The following is a 23061-nucleotide window of genomic DNA, read 5'->3' as shown; positions in this document are numbered from 1 at the left end:
AGCTGAAATCAAGAGTTGGATGCTTCAGGAACTGAGCCACCCACATGCCCAATTTTTTTTAAAGTAGTCTCTTTACCCAATGTGGGTTCAAACTTAAAATTCTGAGATCAAGAGTCACATGCTCTACTGACTGAGCCAGGCAGGCGCCCCCTAATACTTATTTGGTTCTTTACCCTGGGACCTACCACAGTTCTTGAAACCCTTATAAATTCCTAAGTTATAAGGGAACCAGGAGCATCCAGGGTCCTGGATGGCTTCTGGGATGGTCAGCAGAAAGATTAAGCCAGATTTAGAAGCTTGTAATTTTCAGCCCCACCTTCCATTCTCCAGAGACTAGAGAGGGATTAGAAATGGAGTTAATAATTGACATGCCTGTGCAAGGAAGCTTCTGTGAAATCCCAACAGTATGGCACTCGGGGAGCTTCCAGGTTGGTGAACATATCCATGTACCAGGAGGGTGATGCTCCCCTAGTTCCATGTAGACAGAAGCTCCTGTACTTGGAACCTCCTCCCAGATCCTACTCTATACATTTCTTTATCTAAGTTGTTCTTCTGTATCCCTTATCATATCTTTTAATAAATTGGTAAATGTAAGTAAGTATTTCCCTAAGTTTTGTTTTAGCACATATCAGATCCAAGGGGAAGGAGGTCATGGGAACTTCTGATATGTAGCCAAATTGGACAGAAGTTATGGGTAACCTGGGGACCCACCACTTGAGATTAGCTTGTGAAGTATAGGACAGTCTCAGTTAAAACTGAGCCCTTAACCTATGGGATCAGACACTATCCCCAGGTACGTAGTGTCAGAATTGAGTTAAATTGTCAGAGACCCAGTTTGTGTCACAGAATTGTTTCTTGTGGTTAAAAAACCCCACATCTGTTGTCAAAAGTGTTGAGAATGTGGTAGTTGTGTGTGAAGTAAAGGAGAAACACAGGAGGTGGACTAGTGTTTTCCTTTTCACTGTCCAAGACTGATATTACACAGTCATACTCTGTGTTCATAAGTTACTTAGGTCCTTTGTGCCTTCTTTATTTGAAATGCAGTCAATTCCTTTGTTTCACTACCTGCCCCCTACTCTGATTGGTTTAAGTTTTGAATATGTATTATGTTAACATGTTTTCAAAAGTCATTTTTTCCTGTATCTCTTACACTTCATCCTCCCCACCTTTGTTGGTAATCAGCTTTATTACTGTCTAGTTTTATCCATCCTGTGTTTCTTACTGTAATAAGCAGATCCATGTGTGTTTTCTTATTTTCCTTGTTCCTTGCCCGAATAACACATCCTTTTGTACTTTGCTTTTTTTCACTTAAAAATGTCCCCAAGAAATCACTGCATTTCAGTTCATAGATTGCTTCCTTATTATTTTTACAGCTGTATTATACTCCATTGTGGGTATGTGCAATATTTATTTAACTAGTCTCCTATGCATAGCAGACTTTTTAAGGAGAGACGTTTACAGATTCTTGAAAATGAGAAACGGAACATAATGCAAATATGGTTTGAGTCTTTAATGCATTCTATATTTAGTTATGCAGATAAACTGAAAAATAAGTTCTGTAGTCAAGAATACCAGAAAATCTTAATTATAAGCACCAAGCATAGTAGTCGACTAGTGAAGACGGCAGATGATTATAATCCTTTTTTTCTCATATAGTAGTTTATTGCTATGCATTAGTTATAACTCTAAGAGAAGAAAGTGGGGACTGAAAGAGAGATATTCCAGATAAGATCAGTCATTTTCAATTGATTTGAAGTTTGCCAAAACTAGAGAGAGAAAGCTTTTGTATGTTCTACTGTCACTAAAGGAAAGTCAAATGACAGGCAATACTAGTATAATACAGGAGCAGCAAAAGGACAAGGGTAATTCAGAACTGGGTTAATCTTTGAATGATCAAGGGTTAATTGTATTATAAATTGGCATTTTCCTATCTAGAGTTCTAAGTGTTTATTTCTGGGATAACTATGCGGTTCTCAACTCTGCAGATGTTTAATACTTACATTAAACAGTAATTTTGTAACCAACTCAAAATGGATAAAGGATCTGAATGTGAGACAGGAAACCATCAAAACCCTAGAGGAGAAAGCAGGAAAAAAACCTCTGACCTCAGCTGCAGCAATTTCTTACTTGACACATCTCCAAAGGCAAGGGAATTAAAAGCAAAAATGAACTATTGGGACCTCATGAAGATAAAAAGCTTCTGCACTGCAAAGGAAACAATCAACAAAACTAAAAGGCAACCAACAGAATGGGAACAAATATTTGCAAATGATATATTGGACAAAGGGCTAGTATCCAAAATCTATAAAGAACTTACCAAACTCCACACCCGAAAAACAAATAATCCAGTGAAGAAATGAGCAGAAGATATGAATAGACACTTCTCCAAAGAAGACATCCAGATGGCCAACAGGCACATGAAAACATGCTCCACGTCACTCCTCATCAGGGAAATACAAATCAAAACCACACAGATATCACCTCACGCCAGTCAGAGCGGCTAAAATGAACAAATCAGGAGACTATATAAATGCTAGCGAGCATGTGGAAAAACGGGAACCCTCTTGCACTGTTGGTGGGAATGCAGACTGGTGCAGCCCCTCTGGAAAACAGCGTGGAGGTTCCTCAAAAAATTAAAAATAGATCTTCCCTATGACCCAGCAATAGCACTGCTAGGGATTTACCCAAGGGATACAGGAGTGCTGATGCACAGGGGCACTTGTACCCCAATGTTGACAGCAGCACTTTCAACAATAGTCAAATTATGGAAAGAGCATAAATGTCCATCAACTGATGGGGGCGCCTGGGTGGCTCAGTCGGTTGAGCATCCGACTTCGACTCAGGTCATGATCTCGCGGTTTGTGAGTTTGAGCCCCGCATCGGGCTCTGTGCTGACAGCTCAGAGCCTGAAGCCTGCTTCGGATTCTGTGTGTCTCTCTCTCTGACGCTACCCACTCACACTCTGTCTCTCTTTCCATCAAAAATAAATAAACATTAAAAAAAATTACAAAAAAATGTCCATCAACTGATGAATGGTTACAGAAATTGTGGTTTATATACACAATGGAATACTACGTGGCAATGAGAAAGAATGAAATATGGCCCTTTGTAGCAACATGGATGGAACTGGAGAGTGTTACGCTAAGTGAAATAAGTCATACAGAGAAAGACAGATACCATATATTTTCACTCTTAATGTGGATCCTGAGAAACTTAACAGAAACCCATGGGGGAGGGAAAGGGGAAAAAAATAAAGGGAGGGAGCCAAAGCATAGGAGACTCTTAAAAACTGAGAATAAACTGAGGGTTGATGGGGGGTGGGAGGGAGGGAAAGTGGGTGATGGGCATTGAGGAGGGCACCTGTTGGGATGAGCACTGGGTGTTGTATGGAAACCAATTTGACAATAGATTTCATATATTGAAAGAAAGAAAGAAAGAAAGAAAGAAAGAAAGAAAGAAGAAAAAACAAACATGTTCATTCCAGTTAATGGAAACTAAAAAATTTTTGTTAACAAGTAAGGAAATCTAAATTGTAAACGTTCAGAATTTGACACAATGTTTTGGGATACGGTGACAATCAGTACTTTATCAAAATTTAATAATGAGGGGAAAATCAGTTTCTAAAATATTAAGATATTTAGTGTGTTACAAGTGAAAATTTTTATTCTTGCTAATAGTCTTGTGACAAGTCTTGTGTTCCGATAGTGGATATTTATATCGTTTTACAGACCATCATGAGATTTTTTTTGTTTGTTCACTGAGCCAAGATTTTCCCCTATGTGACACTAGTGGAACCATACTTGATTGTCACTAATTTCTCCTAGGAAAATTCAGGCAAGCACAATAACTGTGGAAGTCCTAATGGTGCCAGGGAAATAGCGCTAGGTGAAGAATCAAAAACGATCAGGATTCTGAAGCCCATTCTGCCACTTAGAAGTTATATCAGCCTATTAAGGCCTCATTTTCTTATCTGTAATGTGAGCAGATTTATTTGTATGTTCTCTCAAATTTCTTTTCAAATACCTTTTGCTGGCAGGTACAGAAACATTGTGGCTTTGATAGGAATTAAGGTCATGAAGTATATATTAAGTATAGTATTTTTTACATTAAGTAAGGTAAATGTGCAGGTGCAAAAGTGATGAGAAAGTAAATAATTGCTAATACTGTGAACTTATTTTTGGATGGGAAACAGTTTGTGATAAATGTTTTATTGTTAGTATCATACTTCATGCTGGCTTATATAGGTAAATTCTAGGAAGACAGCCACATACTTTGTAACAGGAGAAACTCCTGTGATCTAAGAAGTTAAAGAAAGGATGCAAAATCAGTTCTGGTTGGAAGAGTTGTGCTAATTGTAAAAACCGAAAAGAGGTATAAAACGCTTGCCAGCAAGCCTTGAACGATACCTTTTTATTTGTTTGGCTGTGGTGGCTGTTTTTTGAAGTTAGATACTTCATTTATTCCATAGGTGTTTATAAAGAAATCCTGTTAGTTAGAATTGGAGGATAGAGCAGAGAATAAGATATGCTTGGATGCTCTCTTTTTGTCTTGAAACCTAACTTGCAGCAATTGAAGTGGATAATAAGCAAGATACTTAAAAATTATGATAGGTGCTATGAAGAAGAATAAATAGTGGTGGGATGGAAAGTAATCAGAGACAGAGAGAGACAGAGGGAACTGAGACCCAAATATTGAAAAAAAGTTAGCTAGACAAAGATCGGGCAGGAGAGAGGTGGATAAAACACCCTGAGGTGGAAAAAGATTGGTATGCCCCTGGAACAGAAGGAAGGGCAGTGTAAGGACGGGAGCCAAAAGAGGGAACGAAACAGTAGCTTGAGATGGGTTTGGAGAGTTGGGATAATAATTTAGGGCATTGAACCATGGTAAGGAGTTGATTTATTCCATGTCCAATGGATAAACTATTGAAGGGGTTTTTAAGCAGGGCAAATTTCTTGCTTTAATAAACATTTTTAAGAGCTGACTCTTCAGGGAGCTCAGCTCGCTCACTTGATAGAACATGCAACTGTTGATCTTGGAGTCATGAGTTTGAGCCCCACGTTGGGTCTAGAGCCTACTTAAAAAAAAAAAAAAAAAAGATGACTGTGTGGAAAGGAATTAGAGGGAAGCAAGAATGGAAACAGTCTGACTATTAATAGTAGTATAGGAAGGGGGTTCCTGAGTGGCTCAGTCATTTGAGCATCTGACTCTTGATTTCTGCTCAGGTCATGATCTCACGGTTCATGGGTTCGAACCCTGGGTGGGGTTCTGTGCTGAGAGCACAGATCCTATTTGAGATTCTCTGTCTCCTTCTCTGTCTCATGAGAGATTCTCTGTCTCCCTCTCTCACTCGTGCGTGAGTGTGCCCACTCTCAAATAAACTTAAAAAAAAAAAAAATAGTAGTGCAAGAGGTAGATGATGATAGTTTAGACCAGAGCAGTACCATTCATTAGTGATGAAGGAAGTGAACATTTTGCAGACAGGACTGGCTGAATTTGCTGATGGGACTGAATATCAGAGGTAAAGGAAATATTCTTGAATTATACAGATTTAAAAAAAAAAACCAAACAGGATGTTTAAAATCACTCTGTTAAAACATAATATTAATGCCAGTATTGTACGTGTATATACTTTCTTCACAAGTTTATTCTTTTTATTTTCTTTCTTTCTTTCTTTCTCTCTTTCTCTCTTTCTCTCTTTCTTTTTTTTTTTTTTTTTTTAGGCTTATGCATCTGGATGTGACATTGTTATACTGGGAAGTGATTTTGAAAGGTTACAAATAATCCCAGGAGCTAAACATGGAAATATTCAAGTAGGATGTGTAGACTGCTCAATGCAACAAGGCAAGGTTTGTAATCTTATAATGTGAGATTTGTTTTGAATATGGTTTTTGTCAAGATAATCTCCAAAGTATGTATTTCCTGTTGAATGTGAAGCTTGCTTTGTTTCAGGGACAATGTAGCTACAATTTTCTTTGACTCTCTAAGATGCATAATAGAGAACAAAATTCTTGTTTCTCTCTGATGTGTCTTGGAAATTGTCAAGAATTCTGTTCTTACATAATTTCAAGTTATAGCATAATCTTTTCTGTGAACATTACCCATAGAACAGTTCTAAAGGTTACTTATTTAAAAATTGATTGGATTAAGGTAAAGGAATGACAATAAACCTTCAGTCTGTTTACACATAAACTACTGAGGAGAAATCATATGTTAGAGTCATTCTTCATTGTGCAGGTATCTCCTTGTAACTTCTGGATAAACTTTATACTAAAAAGGAGATCAACTCTTCTGAAGTCCGTAGTTTTTCATCAATTTATTTCAAGTCTGTAAGAAAAATGAAAAATTTTGTTTAGACTTCTATTTGCATGTGAAAAGTAAAAAGTGACCTCGAAAGAAGAACAACAACAACAAAAGAAACAGGTTATGATTCTGTATCAGGTGAAATATGGTTCTACATAGTAGCAGAATTGGTAGAGTCCTAGCTAGTAGGCAGTAGTGTATAGCTTAATATAGCACCATGTAGGCATAGGTGGCCAGGCCTAGGTATACTTGTAACTAGACTAGGCTAAACTGTGCAAATTTATTTAATTTTTTTGCTAGATATTTAAAAGGTTATTTGCCTCTATGATTCCACCAGAACATTTTGCGTGAGGAATCAAATGGACCCAATCTTTTTTTTTGTTTTTTAATCTAAGCATTTCTGATGAACCTGCCTGTCTGAAAAGTTACCTCTTAGGACATAGTTTAGAAATACTTACGGTAGAATAAGTTTTGGCTCTTGAAATCTTTACCTGTTTCTTTGGTCTTCTTTGTTATTCCTAGGTCCCTTACTTTTGTAGTTACAAGTGTTTCTCACCTATCTTTCTTTTGTTCACAACTTTCATTCTTACTACATTACGAAAATGATCTTTATTATGGAATGTTGAAAATCCTTGAGACTTTCCCCCCCCTTCATGTTTGTTTGATCTCCAGCTTTGTAGTTCTATAATCTTCATTACTGTGTAAAAACTTGATTAAACCATCTGGACTCAAACAGACCTGGTTAATGTTGGAAATCTCATTTTATTTTATTTTATTTTATTTTATTTTATTTTATTTTATTTTATTTTATTTTATTTTATTTTTTTAATTTTTTTTTTTAACGTTTTATTTATTTTTGAGACAGAGAGAGACACAGCATGAACGGGGGAGGGGCAGAGAGAGAGGGAGACACAGAATGGGAAGCAGGCTCCAGGCTCTGAGCCATCAGCCCAGAGCCCGACGCGGGGCTCGAACTCACGGACCGTGAGATCGTGACCTGAGCCGAAGTCGGACGCCCAACCGACTGAGCCACCCAGGCGCCCCTGGAAATCTCATTTTAATAACTTCACATATGATTTATATTTTCATGAGATCCTATATTACATGACAGTCCAGGTTAAACTGGTTATTTGGTTTTATAGTCATTTTCATAAAGGGCAAATTTCCTTTGTGTCACAGATCTTAGTACAATTAAAAGACTCCTTATGATATCAGGAAGAAAATTTGCAGGTTATGAAACTTGGAGATTTCTGTTTGCCTTTAAGAAGGAAATGCTGCTTAATACTGTAGACATCTAGTATTTTAGCATTACTGTTTTGTTTTCCTCTGTAGTACTAGCAGATTAATTTTCATGAGAATATTCATCTGCATTTATCTGACTCATTTGCTTAGAACATTCTTAGCTTCCCTGTACCTTGGGAAAGTTCAAATCGTTCACCTTGGCCTGAGGCCCTGTACAACCTGGATTGGATGTACCTTTTTGAATGTGTGTCCTTTATTCTGTTATAAGGGACACTCTGTTCCATCTGGGCTAGTAGTCATCTCCAAGCGTACATTGTCTCTTCTAATGTTTATACTTGTGTTCATATTTGTGTTATACCCTGCTTCTACACTGAGTATTCCTTTCTCTTTGAAACCCTACCCATACTTAAAAGTTCAAACTAAATACTTCCTTGCAGACCTACTGATTGCAGATGATTTCTGTATCCTATGAACCTTGCAGAGCACTTAAAAAGAGCCATTGAAAGTCTTTTTCCATTGGATATTACATCCTCATTACTTACTCCCCTCTTCTCTAGATTGATTATATGTTATTTTTGTCCCTCATTCATTCTTTGTATCTATCAATCTCATTTCTGATACTTCAGTGTTCTTCATTTGTGGCTCACTCAAGCTATAACAGTAGCCACCTTATAAAATAGAGCCATTGACTAAAAGAGTAAATTATAAAGATACCAAATAAAATAGAGTATTGAAAAAATGCATTTCTTAGAGAGTTCACAAAGGAATAGATCTAAGTTTTATTTTTAAAAGGCTACATACACATACAGTGACAGAATTTTGAACTTTAAAGAGATAACCTAGAAATTGAGTTTTGAGTCTGATTTCCACTTGACAAGGAATACATAAGTACATTTTTTTTCTATGAGGAAAGGAATTAATATTTACCATGCATCTTATAAGATAATTATATGCTAGATATTTTATAGCCGTTGTTTTAATCCTCCAACTAATTCCACTAGGAAGATAGTATTATGCATATTATAAATATAGATAAATAGATAGAGATACTAAGATGCAAAGAGATTAACTTGCTAGTTACCCAGTTGGTAAGTGACAGTACTAGAATTCTGATTTGGGTATGGTGGTCTCTTAAAACTGACATTTCAAGTATTGAGGAATGAAATTGTGTTGGTGGGGGGCTTATTTTAAGTTATATTATTAATTTCTTTTGCTCTTTTGATTCATAAGTAAGTTAACATATCCATAAGTTTTCTTTATTTTTCTTTTTAAAAGATTGCAGCATCCTATGGAAATGTTATCTCTGTGTTTGAACCAGTTAACCTACCGAAGCAAAAGAAAAATTTGGTCAGTAATTTATCATTTTTCTTTTAGTAATTGAAATGTCTTGAGTATTCAAAGACAGTGTTTTTTAAGGGTGTAGAATCACAGTGATCATCAAATAAATCAGTATAAATTATACCATAATTGTAGGTACATGTTAAATGCCACTTCCATATTTAAAATATGTTTTAAATCTTGGATTGAAGTAGAACTAAACTAAATTGTGTTGATGAATTGCCTGAAAATACTTTTTTTCTTCTGATGTTTTTCTTTTATAATAAATATTTCAAGAGTCAACAGCTTTAAGTTTGGCACTTCATTTATTGCTAGTGGCAAACACCATTATGTAGATGGGGTGACTATTTTGTTTTTGGTTTTTATTATCTACTTTTATATAGTTTCTCTGCTGTTTCTTATTTTGTTCTTAGAGTTACATGTTTTAATTGCAGAGTCTTAACATATCTCCAGGGCTTATTTTTTTGCACTTACTATGTTCGTGTAATATAACTGTTAACAGGTCAGTAAATGTTTTTCTTTATAGAGAAACTGTATTCAGAAATAGTTCTGAAAGCTGGTTAAAACAATATTTCATAAGTACAAAGGTTATGTAGTAAATTTCTTGGGTGCTTGAATGCCCTAGATACAATAGACCAGGTTATTTTACCCATTTCCACTGAAGATTAAACTGGTGATTTAAGTCCTATGAAAGAGGATCACCAAAGTATGGTCTTAAGAGCACTGCTTGCTTGCTTTCTCTGCTGCTTTCTAGCCATTTGATCCTAAGCAAGTCAGTCTTACGAGGCTCTTTGATCAATTCTGAAATTGGCTAATAGCGATTCATTCTTTGTGGGAATATTGTAATGATGACATGATGTCAGAAACTGTGCAGAAGTATGTTAAATGTAAAGAATTAAGGTGTTTTAATAATAGACATACCTTTATATATCTGAGTATTTTTCATTTCATTTTCACTTAGCTCCTTAGTATCTTACAAATTCCTTCTGACTTAGTATGACAGCTGTTATTTCTTTTTTATAAGTAAGACAACAGAGGCCCAAAGAAAATAAGTTAGTTAACCAGTGAAACAGCTGCTGAGCCACAGAACTAAGTAAAACTAGCTGTATTGATTCCTACGTGTGGACTTTCTTTTCCCTACCTTGTGTTAATGAAAAATTTTTTCTTTAGGTTAACTGATACTCACTTTAAAACTTCCTGGAAGGAGAATCCACAGTTCTCCCCTGATTTATATTTGTGTTGTGTTCCCAAATGAATCCAATATTAGAAGCCCTAATAACCTGTGAATTAGTAATTGAAAGTAGTAAAAATAAAAGGGATTGCTCTGCTCAGGATGATATATTTCAAGTAATATTCCATAAATATTTATTGAATGAGATAACTGACTTTAAAAAAATCAGTTATGTTAAAATACCTTTATCAGTAAGGGTAGAATCAGGAATTTTAGTTTTTGCCCATTTTCTCATGTACTGGTTATAATTGTTTAATATATTGTTAAAAAGTCAGTAAGAAGAAGTTGGTTTATTGGTAGGCAACCCTGAATGCAGAAAGGGTAAAAAACAACAACAACAACAAAAACAAACAAAAAACCTTGATGTGTAAGGGAAAAACTGGATCAAGTAGAAAAATGGACTTTGGAAGGTACATAGAATCTGTAATTCCTGGGTATAGTCTAAGAGAATCTGTAGATCCTCATAAAAAAGATACTATTTCCTTTTCTTTGTGCATTCTGGAATATTCTTTTAAGGTAGTGGTTCTTCATGGGAAGACAACTTCAGAATCACTAGCTGGTCCATGTATCCATCCTGCCCTCGGGATTTCTAAATCTGTAGGTGTGGGGTTGTGCCTAGGCACTTCTGTGTCTGGTTCTAGAGAGGGTTCTGACGTGCACTATGATCAAAAGCCATTCCTGCAAGGCAGTGTTTCATAAAAGCATATTCTGCAGACCACCTGTATCAGAATCACCTGGGGCATTGATTTAAAGTACAGATTCCTCATTTTGGATTTTTTGAGCCCAAACCTTTGGATGTGCATCTCAGAAATCTGAATTTTAAGTAAACATCTCAGGTTATTGTCCTAAAGTATGAAAACCACTACATTAGGAGATTATTTATGGGTCTCAATCTTTTTGAGGTTAGTGAAATCAACTTAGTAGGCCATAGCCTGAATTTAAAAGAAAATGAGGTAAAATAGAAGATGTTACCGTGCATCACATGTAGTAAGGGGGTAAACTTAGATTGCATTTATGTCTGTTTGTGTTTTGGGCCCTATTGCAACATACATTTCTTAGTGGCCTACAGGTAAAAAAGTTTGAAAAGTATTGCTTTCAGAAATGATAATGTCATAAATTATGTAATATAATGGAAGTGTTTCATTTCTTACTCTGAATTTTCACACATACCTTATGATCTCAGGTGAGGATGAAACATTAAAAGAGAAGGAAGCCTCAGCACAGACACAGACAAATTTAAAGTTAAACCTTTGTAACTATTATAATAATATGATAAACATTGTAATTTTAAAAGTCTGAGGTTAAAGAGAATGTTCTCCAACGTAGCATATAGTTACTGGTTGTTTATGCTGAAGACAAACTTTTTTGGACCTCCATGAATGGGTATTCATTCTCTCACTCTTCTCTTCCATTGCATATTTCTTATTCTTGACTGAATTGAACATTTTCTTCTCCTTCAAAATGACTGCATGGTCGATTGTACCTCAAAGAAAATGACTTCATGTGTTACTATGAATAATAAGTGATAATAATAAATGAATGTATATATTTGACAGAAAAATGCTGCCCATAATAGTTGGCTAAATGACTTCTTTTTTAATTTTAGGAATTATATAGTCAATGGCAGAAAAGTGGCCAATTTTTTCTGGAATCAATAGCACACAACATAACTTGGGATCCTGCAGGTAAGAACACAAGCAGGATTAACTGAAATGAAATAACAGTATCACTTGTTTGGGCTGTTTCCTTTGTTACTTTCATGTATTTCAGTTCTGCTCTGTGTGAGATTGTGTGGAGTAAAAAGTAAGTAAAACATTATGTTCTTTTAGAGCTTATACTGAAATAAACACAAATACTGTAATAGTGTCTACCTATGGTAGGAATACCTGTTGATTTGGGAAGGAGACATTAATTCTGTCTGGAGAATCAAAGTTTGATTGAAGAGGAGCTTTTTGACCGGTCAGGAGGTAGATTTTTAGCTTTGAGAGTGGGGATAGATGAGAAGAGACAAAAAGAAGGGAATTCTAAGAAGAGGTCATGTGTGTATGTATCACTTACCTACTTCTGCATTAAAAAAAAAAAAAAAATCCGAAAGCAGTTTTTATCAGTCCATTGCCGTGGGCAAAGGCCCAGAAAAAGAAAGCATTAGATACATTCTGTTAATAGGACTTTGAAGCTGGAGTGAGTCTGGTGATGAGATGAGATTGCAACATATTGTGGAAGGTCTTTAAAGTCATGTGAAGGTATTTGAATTTAATTCTTTTTGACTGTCCAAAAAACTGTTACAGGTTTTTGAAGTGCCTCAAGACAAGTTAAGATTTATGGTTTTACCAGATTTATCTGGTAGCAGTAAGTTAGAAGGGTCAGAGTCTGGAGGAAGAGGGGGATAAATATATTTATAGTTACCTTTGCAAAGTATGGATTCACAGTAGTCTGAATGAGAAATAAGAATTTATTTCACTGTCTTTAATGTAATTGGTGCTTAATTAATGTTGAATGACTAATGCAAGGAATACATAGATCTGAAATGCACGGGTGGTAGAATTGATATTACTTGGCAGTTGGATTTTAGATTCTTTTGAGAATATCTGTGCCCAGAAGAACAGTGATATGTAGGAGTTACAGATAGTGGAACATACATTTTGTTTGGACATGTGGAATTTGACATGCTTGCATATCATGTAGCAATATCCAAAAGATAGACGTTTCTAGAATATAAGAAAGAAGTTCTTTTTGAAACAGAACTAAAAAATCATCAGTTTAGAGATAAGATAGTTTACATTTTAATATAGTAGTTGAAATGGCTGAGAAAAAATGTTTATTAGAAAACTTTGGAAATTACTTTAGGAGATAAAAGAGATTAATAATCTTTGAGGTACTTTTTTAAAATCATTGTTTTAAAATGTTTTTTCTTATAAGGTTAGAGGATTGATGCTTACTGGCTGGTAATCTGTGTGTATATTATTATACATACAGTGGAGAGAGATCAGACCTGGGTTCAAATTTGACATTTCATTTAGTACAGCACTTGGAGTATAACTCGATTGTTACTATAGTGAGACTTATGTCCCAGTTAATGCCTGTTGTTCTCATATGATAATAGTGTCACCTTCTACTCTAACAAAAGTTCCTATTTAAATGATACACTATATGGTTACTCTATTATAGCCCTACAGTCTATTATAAATATTTGTTTACATGGTTTAAATTTTTGGTTAGATAGAGCTGAGACTATTTTATTTAGTATGTTTTTATCTTTAGGGGCCCATCATATATTAGGTTTTCAATAAATGTTCACATATTTGTAAGTTTTGTTATGAAAAAAAGTACTTAACAGATGAAGAATGGTTAACTCACTTAGAAATTAAGGTAATAACCTATTTCACAAGGTAGTTTTTTAATGATAAGGTATAACAGTGTATCTGAAAGTACTTGGTATATAAGAGCCCTCTAAAAATATTGTTAGCAGGTAAACTAGCTACTTGAGGTGTCAGACTACTAACTTCAATAAAAACATTTAACAATTGAGTGATTTTTTTTTTAATTTTTTTAAACATTTTTATTTATTATTGACAGATAAAGAGCGTGAGCAGGGGAGGGGTAGAGAGAGGGGAGACACAGAATCTGAGGTAGGCTCTAGGCTTTGAGCTGTCAGCACAGAGCTCAACGCGAGGCTTGAACTCACCAACTGTGAGATCATGACGTGAGCCAAAGTTGGTCACTTAACCAACTGAGCCATCCAGACGCCCCTTGAGTGATATTTCTTTAGTAATAACATAATAGTTGCTTGGATATTCTGTACCATTGGTTTATCAATACTAATGCTTCAGAGGATAGTATTAATATTAAATTGCTCTAAAATCAGCATTAGTAGTATTAAAAGGTAATTACTTGGGGCACCTGGGTGGCTCAGTTGGTTCAACTCTTGATTTTGGCTCAGGTCATGATGGGGGCTGGGCAGTCGTGAGATGGGGCTCCATGTTGAGTGTGGAGCCTGCTTAAGATCCTCTCTCTCTCTCTCTCTCTCTCTCTCTCTCTCTCTCTCTGTCTGTCTCCCTGACCCTCTTGCCTGCTCTCTCTCTGTCTCTCTAAAAAATAAAGGAAAATAAAAGACAGTTACTTATTTTCCTAGCATACCTAATAGTGACTTGACAACAGCTCATGACCATTATCTCTTTGTGATCGAATTATTTTTCTTTTTACAATTGAAAAGTTTAAAATTTAATGGTTTGGTTGAGAAACGGGTTATTGTAATAAATAATTGGGAACAATTAGTTTATTTTTGCAAGTGAACTTTATTTGTAAACAGATTGTAAATATTTTAAGTGAAATATTAGCATTTTTGTTCTGACCAGTATTTACTTACTATTTGCTAGGTATTGGGATATAAAGAAATTTTTTCAGATGCCATTACTAAACTGACTATAGTGGTTTTGTGTTTTCTCCAGATCCACTATTGCATCCAGCTTAAATCATGAGGTTTTCTGTTTAAGATTTTTTTTTTGCCTTTTTTCCTACTTTAATATTCATACCTCCACCCTTTGTGTTCAAAGCAATATACTGTATTATACATTAGCTATCTTTGTATCATTCCATAACTGGGGTTAATTATTTTGTATTTTATATTAATTTCTTAATCCTCCATGGGATACCTTAATTTCTTTTTTTTTTAATATATGAAATTTATTGTCAAATTGGTTTCCATACAACACCCAGTGCTCATCCCAAAAGATGCCCTCTTCAATACCCATCACCTACCCTCCCCTACCTCCCACCCCCCATCAACCATCAGTTTGTTCTCAGTTTTTAAGAGTCTCTTATACTACCTTAATTTCAACTTCAGTTTATGTTTAAGAAAACTTGTAAAAACCAAACTCATACATAAATAAGGGGATTGGTGGTTGCCAGAGGCTGGAGTGAGGGGTGGTTACAATATGTGAAGGTGGTCACAAGGTGCAAGCTTGGAGTTATAAAATAAATAAGTCCTGGGGATGTAATGTACAGCATGGTGACCTTAGTTAACAATACCATATTGTATATTTGAAAGTTGCTAAGAGAGTAGATTTTAAAAGTTCTTGCATCACAAGAAAGAAATTGTAACCAATGTATGGTGATGGATGTAGGCTCGATTTACTGTGGTGACCATTTTGCAGTATATGCAAATATCAGGTCATTCATTATATTGTACACCTGAAATTAATACCGTGTTATTTTTCAGTTATAAATTTAAAAAAAAAAACAAAAAAACTGGTGTCCATTGGTGAACTAAGCAGTGGAATAATAACTAATTTTTTTTTCTTTTTTTTTTCAATATATGAAATTTATTGTCAAATTGGTTTCCATACAACACCCAGTGCTCATCCCAAAAGGTTCCCTCCTCAATACCCATCACCCACCCTCCCCTTCCTCCCACCCCCCATCAACCCTCAGTTTGTTCTCAGTTTTTAAGAGTCTCTTATGCTTTGGCTCTCTCCCACGCTAACCTCTTTTTTTTTTTTTTCCTCCTTCCCCTCCCCCATGGGTTTCTGTTAAGTTTCTCAGGATCCACATAAGAGTGAAACCATATGGTATCTGTCTTTCTCTGTATGGCTTATTTCACTTAGCATCACACTCTCCAGTTCCATCCACGTTGCTACAAAGGGCCATATTTCGTTCTTTCTCATTGCCCTGTAGTACTCCATTGTGTATATAAACCACAAATTCTTTTTTTTTTTAATTTTTTTTTTTTCAACGTTTTTTTATTTATTTTTGGGACAGAGAGAGACAGAGCATGAACGGGGGAGGGGCAGAGAGAGAGGGAGACACAGAATCGGAAACAGGCTCCAGGCTCCGAGCCGAGCCATCAGCCCAGAGCCTGACGCGGGGCTCGAACTCACGGACCGCGAGATCGTGACCTGGCTGAAGTCGGACGCTTAACCGACTGCGCCACCCAGGCGCCCCTAAACCACAAATTCTTTATCCATTCATCAGTTGATGGACATTTAGGCTCTTTCCATAATTTGGCTATTGTTGAAAGTGCTGCTGTAAACATTGGGGTACAAGGGCCCCTATGCATCAGTACTCCTGTATCCCTTGGGTAAATTCCGAGCAGTGCTAATAATAACTAAATTTAAATGAAATTCCTCATTGGTGCTTTCTAAGCTGTTTGTGAGACCTTCCACCCTGTTGCTGCTATTTATTGAGCTTCTGCTAAGCCTGCTAGCCTGTGTATCACGGTTATATGTACAATACTAGCCTGTGCCTCACGGTTATACATACGATACCATTACAGCCGATCTGTACACACTTCTGATTTTATAGATGAGAAGAAAATTGAGGCTCAGAGTTTGCTCAAGATTAAATTCACATGACTAATTAAGTGGCTTACTTAGGATGTAGACACAGGGATTTCTGGTCAACAGTCTGTTTTGTCACAAACGCGCTTTCCTTGAAATAGAGTGATCTTTATGGGGAGACACAAATCCATAGTCCTTATTTGCTAAAGTGAATTCCTTATTTATTTTCAACGTTTTGATCACAGTTGTGTCTCTTCCTCTGTGTTCTTTGTTTGGATGACAATACGGTCTTCTCAACTTTCCAAGTTGGGATTTTTCCTTGAAACCTTTTGTATCTCCTGTTTTTTAGTTGATGTCAAGCCTTGAAAATTCTGCTTTTGAAATGGCTTTCAAATCCTTGCTTCTTAGTTTAGTATTTGATTCAGATCCTCATGATTTCCTTTGTGTATTATTATAGTCAATTAACCAGGTTTCCCTGTGTGTTTTCTCTAATCTCATCCATCTCTAGACTTTTTTTTTTAAAGAATCTTTACCTTTGTGTACTGGAGCCTTTGAAAGCGTGGTGAAAATTAAGGATTATCTTTCTAGAAAAATGTACATACTTTACATATAACTTCTGCACATTGTCTCAGTGCAGGGAGGTTTACAAGGTTTACGAGGCCTCTTCAAGTCCATCTGTTGATATCTGCCCATCCTACTTAGACCCCTTCTTCTAAAATGCAGATCCACTTATGTAACCTCTCCACACTTAACACTCCCAACTAATTGTAACTAATTGTAACCAGATGCCTTATAAACTTCAAAAATGCTTTGGCTTCTGACCAGAATTTTTTCCAAGTCTTCTGTGCACCTTATTCTTTAACCATAAACCAGATTATAAATCATTCTTGGGAATATATTTGAACTTGCATGAATTCATGCCTCTCTTCACAGAATGTCTCTACCAGAATGTGAAATCGTCTTGAAAAAGGACAGTTTTCATTTGTCATTGTGTTCCCCGTCAGTGGCTACCACAGTGCCTGGTACAAAGAAGATGCTCATTAAATGTTTTTTAAATGAAAGATTACATGATCTCTTCCCTATTTTCCCCAAACTGCTTCCACAGAATTAAAATACACCCTCACTCCCTCTTCCCGCAAATGTTTTGGTTATTTAACTTCTTTAGAAGTTGAGTTGTTTTTATAGTATTATATGAGACTCTTAACCATGTAACTTAACTCATTAATTAAATACCTAAATAATAAATGGTGAATAATGTATATGTATTTTTAGGCAATCGTCTTTTAACTGGTTCTAGCTGTTTGCAACTGTGGTCCAATGCTAACTTGGAGAAGCCAACTGAAGATGAAAATCCAGATAAAACAGATCTTAATTTGGGGGACTGGAGATGCATTTGGCATTGCAAGTAAGCAATTAATTAGGGGATTAAAGTGATAAACTTGTTCATGTGGGTTTTGTTATAAATGCATTTTAGTTTCTGTGCAACTACACAACATTAAAAGTATTGACTTTTTATTCTGCAACAGGTCTTTTCATAAATACAGAGGATTCACTATTTCCCATAGTGAATCTATAGATCCAGTTTTTTTTTTTTTAATTATTGAATAAAACACCTATGGAGAAACATAGAAAATGTGTTAAGCCTGTATGATGATCATTAAATAGAAACTTGCTAAAGTCTACCAAAGGAGACAGAGACCCTTTCCATGCTTTTGACTGGACGTTTTCCTGTTGTGAAGAAGTATATTTTTCCTAAGTTACTTTATGTATTGAATATAATCCTTGTCAAAATCCCATTGGAATTTCTACTTTTGAGCATAGTTCTAAACTTGTTTTAACAGGTTAAATAAGGGAAAATCAGGAAAATTCTGTAAGAAGTAAAATAGTGAAGATAGCATAGAAAAATGAATTCTAAAGCTAGAGCTGGTCTAGCAGTTTGTTGTTGATGTAGGAACAGATTAGGGTCCAGAATTAGGCCCAATTACACATGGAGATTCAGTATATTAGGTGTCCTTTTATATCAGTGGGTAAACTTGGTAACTCTGTGGAGAAGAAAATGAAATTAGAGTATGTTTCATGCCTCACACCACAATAAGTGTCAAAGAGGGAAACCTTGAATTTCTACACAATGAACTAAATACTAGAAGAAAATACAGGAGAATTTTTTTATTTTAGAATTACAGTGTCCATTATGGTAGCAGCTAGTGACATGCCACTTTTGAGCACTCGAAATGTGGCTAGTCTGAACTGACTGTGCTGTAAGTATAAAATACACGCTGGATTTCAAGAACTTAGCACAAAGGAAAAAAATGTAAAATATCCAGTTAATTTTTTTTATTGATTACATGTTGAAATGATAGTAGTTTTAATATATTTACTTAAATAAAATAATTTCACCTCTTTCTTACTACTTTTTAAAATGTGGCTACTAGGAAATTTAACATTTGATATTTATGTTCTGTCACTGTTGCAGGATAAATGCTGCTTTAGATGAGGGAAAGACTTTCTAGGTATAATACCAGAACTAGAAACTGAAAGGAAAGGAAAGGAAAACATCAATATTTGTTGACCATATCAATAACAAAATTCTATAAAGCAAACAGACCACACGGAATATTAAAAGTTGAGGAAAGTATTTGCAATTTGGAATTAATGCTTTTTTTAAAAAGAGGTCTTAAAAATTAATATCTCTGTAGTAAACAAAAATAGACAAGTGAAAAATTTTAAATGGTAGTACATATGAATAATAAGCAAATTAAGTGACAGTTGATGGACTTCAAAATCTAGAAATGAGGACTATCCAGAAAGAAGAGGATGAATAATATCTACTATTAGTGAGTGTTTAGAGAACAGGTAGTCTTAAAACCTCTTTAAGGGAGTGCATTGGTATTTTTCTATAGAGCAATTTGGAAGTATGAATCAATAGGCTTAATTTTTATACCCTGAGATAGTAACTCCACATTTCATTCATTCATGCAGCAATTATTTGCTGAGTGTTTATCATGTTTGAGGCAGTGGTAGAAGTGCTTGGAATATAGATAGCAGTGACCAGGTAGGGACCGAGACTACCAACCAGTAAACCAGTATGACAGAATGTTAAGTGGCATTCTTCCTGAGTCTGTTTTATATGAAACAGGAAGAGAACTATATGAGATACCAAATAGAGAGTAAGGCAGACCTGGTATATAGAGTTTAGAAAGATTTCAGGAGAGTTAGTTCCATATATTTTGTACCCTTCGGCTAGATTGTGATTTTTAAAAAGGCTTAACATGGAGAGGGAGTAGGACTTTGCAAAGAAAATTCTTTAGAGACAGTTATCTTTGCTCTGGAGTCTTCCATGTAAAGTTGGGGAGAGGGGAGCAGCAAAGTGTTATATTGCCTTCTCCTCAGGGCTTCCATGGGTTGAACTGAGAATTTGAAATGTGTTTTGTGCTTTTGGTAGAGGGGAAGAATCTTAAGTTAATTCAAGATTAGAGTCTACGGTGATAACTTGGACTAGACATACTATGTATTTGGGATGGTTATTTAATTAAGCAGAAAAGCCATGGGACTCAGGTTTCAATTTAGGAGCAGCTGATGATTACACTGACTGGAACACATTTAAACATTGAGCTTGATCACATTCCTTTTGTGATGTGTTTAAAACCCATTATACACATTAGATGAAGATCAGTAGTATGATAGAGAAAACTAAGGTAAAAGGAAGAAGAGTAGAGGTGACTTTTGAGTGTAGACCTGAAGGAAATGAGGGAGCAAGGTGTGTGGGGATATCTCTGGGAGAAGAATCTTGGAGGCAGAGTGAACATTCACTGCAGACTTTGGTAGAAGTGTGCTTAGCTTGTGGCTGAATAAAGTGAACAAGGTCAGGGAGTTTGCTTAGAGGTTATTGTGAGGGTTTGCCTTTTGTGCTGAGTTGGGAAGCTCTTGAGAATTTTGAGCAGAGGGAGCATTGAGAACTGATTCCTTTTTAAAAGGGACTGCCTTAGCTTTTTTGAGAAGACCTGGACAGAGGTCACACTCCTGGAGATGATTGCAATGGAGATCAGGCACTTTTAATGATTTGTTTTTAAGAATATCTTTAGAATTAGCCAGATCCATAGAAATGTGTATACAAGGATGTTCATTGCACCACTTATTTTGTAGCAGCAGAAATGAGAAAACGGTGGTGAAAAATTATTTTAAGGCAGTGCATATATATGTAATAGAATAACATAGCCAGTAAAACAATGCAGATCTATACACATTGATATGCAAACGTGTTCTTTACATACTTTAAAATAGATAAATGTTACAAAGCAAACTGTAATGTAATATGACCTCACTCTCCATCCTCTCCTCCCCTATATCCTCCCAAAGAAAGTAGACAGAGGAGGAGGGTGGAGAGATGGGTCTAGAAGTCTGTGCATTAGAATGTTAGCAGTGGTTTTGCCTGGGAATGGGTGTTGTGGCGAAACTGTAGATGATTTCATTTTCTTCTTTTCATATATATGTATCAATACTTTCTGTTACGTAGCTATTATGTTTAAGATTAAGAAAAAAGTTACTTTAATTTGGAAGGAAGTGTGACAGAATTCCTCTTTGGCCTGCTTTACAAATAAATTTGAGGTGAATCTAAGCACAAAATTGGGTAAAGAAAAGGAAGGCAATGACAGTGAGGGTTGTCTTGAGATCAGCATAAGTGCATAGCCAGAAGGGAAGGCAATGACGTGAAATGAGCCAAAGTTCATCAGAGAAGAAAAGGCAAGTGTGCACCAAGTGCATAGGCGAAGATGGCGGGCTTCCCTCATGCGTGCAAGTCCCCCAGTAACCCACACGTAATCTTCAATGAGGTAAATGCCACCTTAAGGGAGATTTCATTTCAAAATACTGATTTATTGTCCATTAAAATATATGATAGAATATGAGAAAGAGAAATTGAAATTTTTCAATTTGGAAATCTAATTTCCAGGGCCATTAGATATCTATATTCCAAGACAATGAGAGCTATGATTGTTTTGTCTTAAGCTTTAAAGACTGAGAAGTCTTTCCTTTAATGATTCGTACACATAGATATTTTCACGTAAAAATAATTTTTATACTTAATTTAAAAATTTATATTTTGAGGGGCGCCTGGGTGGCGCAGTCGGTTAAGCATCCGACTTCAGCCAGGTCACGATCTCGCGGTCCGTGAGTTCGAGCCCCGCGTCAGGCTCTGGGCTGATGGCTCGGAGCCTGGAGCCTGTTTCCGATTCTGTGTCTCCCTCTCTCTCTGCCCCTCCCCCGTTCATGCTCTGTCTCTCTGTCCCAAAAATAAAAAAATAAAAAATGTTGAAAAAAAAAAAAAAAAAAAAAATTTATATTTTGTATTCATTTTATATTTATGAGATGTACTTAAAATTGAGTGTAAAACTTGTGTTATCAGAAAATTTTCCATTATTTAAAGCAAGTTCCTGAATATTGTTTAGAGAAGTAATACAGAATTCTAATTTTCCTTAAAAATTATTTCTTCTCTTTAATTTACAGAACTGCTTCCCAAATTCATTTAATGAAATTTTCACCAGATGGAGAATTTTTTGCCACTGCTGGGAAGGTAATCTTGTGAAATTGCTATTGCTGTTGGTTTATTTTGAAACTTCAAAAACCTTAACTGGCTTTATTCTTTTATTTAAGTTGAAAATATTTTCTATTAAAAATATATTCTAGGGGCGCCTGGGTGGCTCAGTCGGTTAAGCCTCCAACTTCGACTCAGGTCACAATCTCGCGGTCCGTGAGTTCGAACCCCACATCAGGCCCTAGGTTGATGGCTCGGAGCCTGGTGCTTCCGATTCTGTGTCTCCCGCTCTCTCTGCCCCTCCCCTGTTCATGCTCTGTCTCTCTCTGTCTCAAAAATAAATAAACGTTAAAAAAAAATTCTAATAAAAATATTTAAAATATAGTGAAAACGGGCTATTATTGTTCTAAAAGATAGTATGGTATAATTGAAACATAGACTTAAAGATAGATCTGAATGTAAATCTGCCATTTACCAACTTTTTGATTTGGGGCAAGTAATTAATTTTTTTGGGCAAATATAAGGATATACTGACTTTCTAAGAGGACATTTGTAACCATTTTCATATTTTGCCGTGCTGATGTCCCAGCAGTATATTTTTCCTTGGAATTATTTTATTTGTAACCATTGGATCTCCAAACAGTTCATATACACATAATTGTCTGAAATTAATTGTTCTCATGGTTCAAACCTTTCTGTAGACCCAAGATGTGAGCTACCCTAAATCTTCAGTGAGGTTTTTTTAGGAGAGAAATGGAGTTTGTTCTGATGGACTTTACCAGTGGAAGTGCAATTATAGTTTAAAAGCAGAACCTGGTATGTTGTAGTGCCCCTTGTTTTATCCATGCTTCCCAAATTAGCAGATGCGATTTTAATTGTGCTTAGAATATTTTGGGGCACCTGGGTGGCTCAGTCAGTTAAGTGACCAACGATTGATTTTGGCTCAGGTCGTGATCTCTCAGTTCAGTCTGTGAGATGGAGCCCTGTGTCTTCACTGACGTTGTGGAGCCTGCTGGGAATTCTCCATCTCCTTCCCTCCCAGCCCCTCCCCTGGTTACATTCTAGCTCTCTGGCTGTCTCTCAAAATAAATAAACTTGGAATATCTTATATAGTAGTAGCTATTAACTCATCATTACTATCTTCA

The 23061-nt window shown here is 35.8% G+C and overlaps 1 protein-coding gene across 6 annotated transcripts in view; it reads left to right on the top strand.

Annotated features, from left to right (window-relative positions):
- Positions 1-23061, top strand: part of DMXL1 (Dmx like 1) — a 135917-nt gene that overhangs the window by 12559 nt on the left and 100297 nt on the right. For all 6 annotated transcript variants that reach the window (XM_058738360.1, XM_058738350.1, XM_058738343.1 and 3 more), the window contains exons 2-6: positions 5721-5846; positions 8818-8889; positions 11718-11796; positions 17659-17791; positions 21889-21955. In XM_058738360.1, the coding sequence (XP_058594343.1) occupies positions 5721-5846; positions 8818-8889; positions 11718-11796; positions 17659-17791; positions 21889-21955 (477 nt within the window). The remainder of the gene's footprint in view (positions 1-5720; positions 5847-8817; positions 8890-11717; positions 11797-17658; positions 17792-21888; positions 21956-23061) is intronic.

Source organism: Neofelis nebulosa, chromosome 1 (assembly GCF_028018385.1).
Source record: "Neofelis nebulosa isolate mNeoNeb1 chromosome 1, mNeoNeb1.pri, whole genome shotgun sequence".
Taxonomy (NCBI): domain Eukaryota; kingdom Metazoa; phylum Chordata; class Mammalia; order Carnivora; family Felidae; genus Neofelis; species Neofelis nebulosa.
The sequence above is the reverse complement of the archived record's forward strand: the minus strand, read 5'-3'. Positions and strand labels throughout refer to the sequence as shown.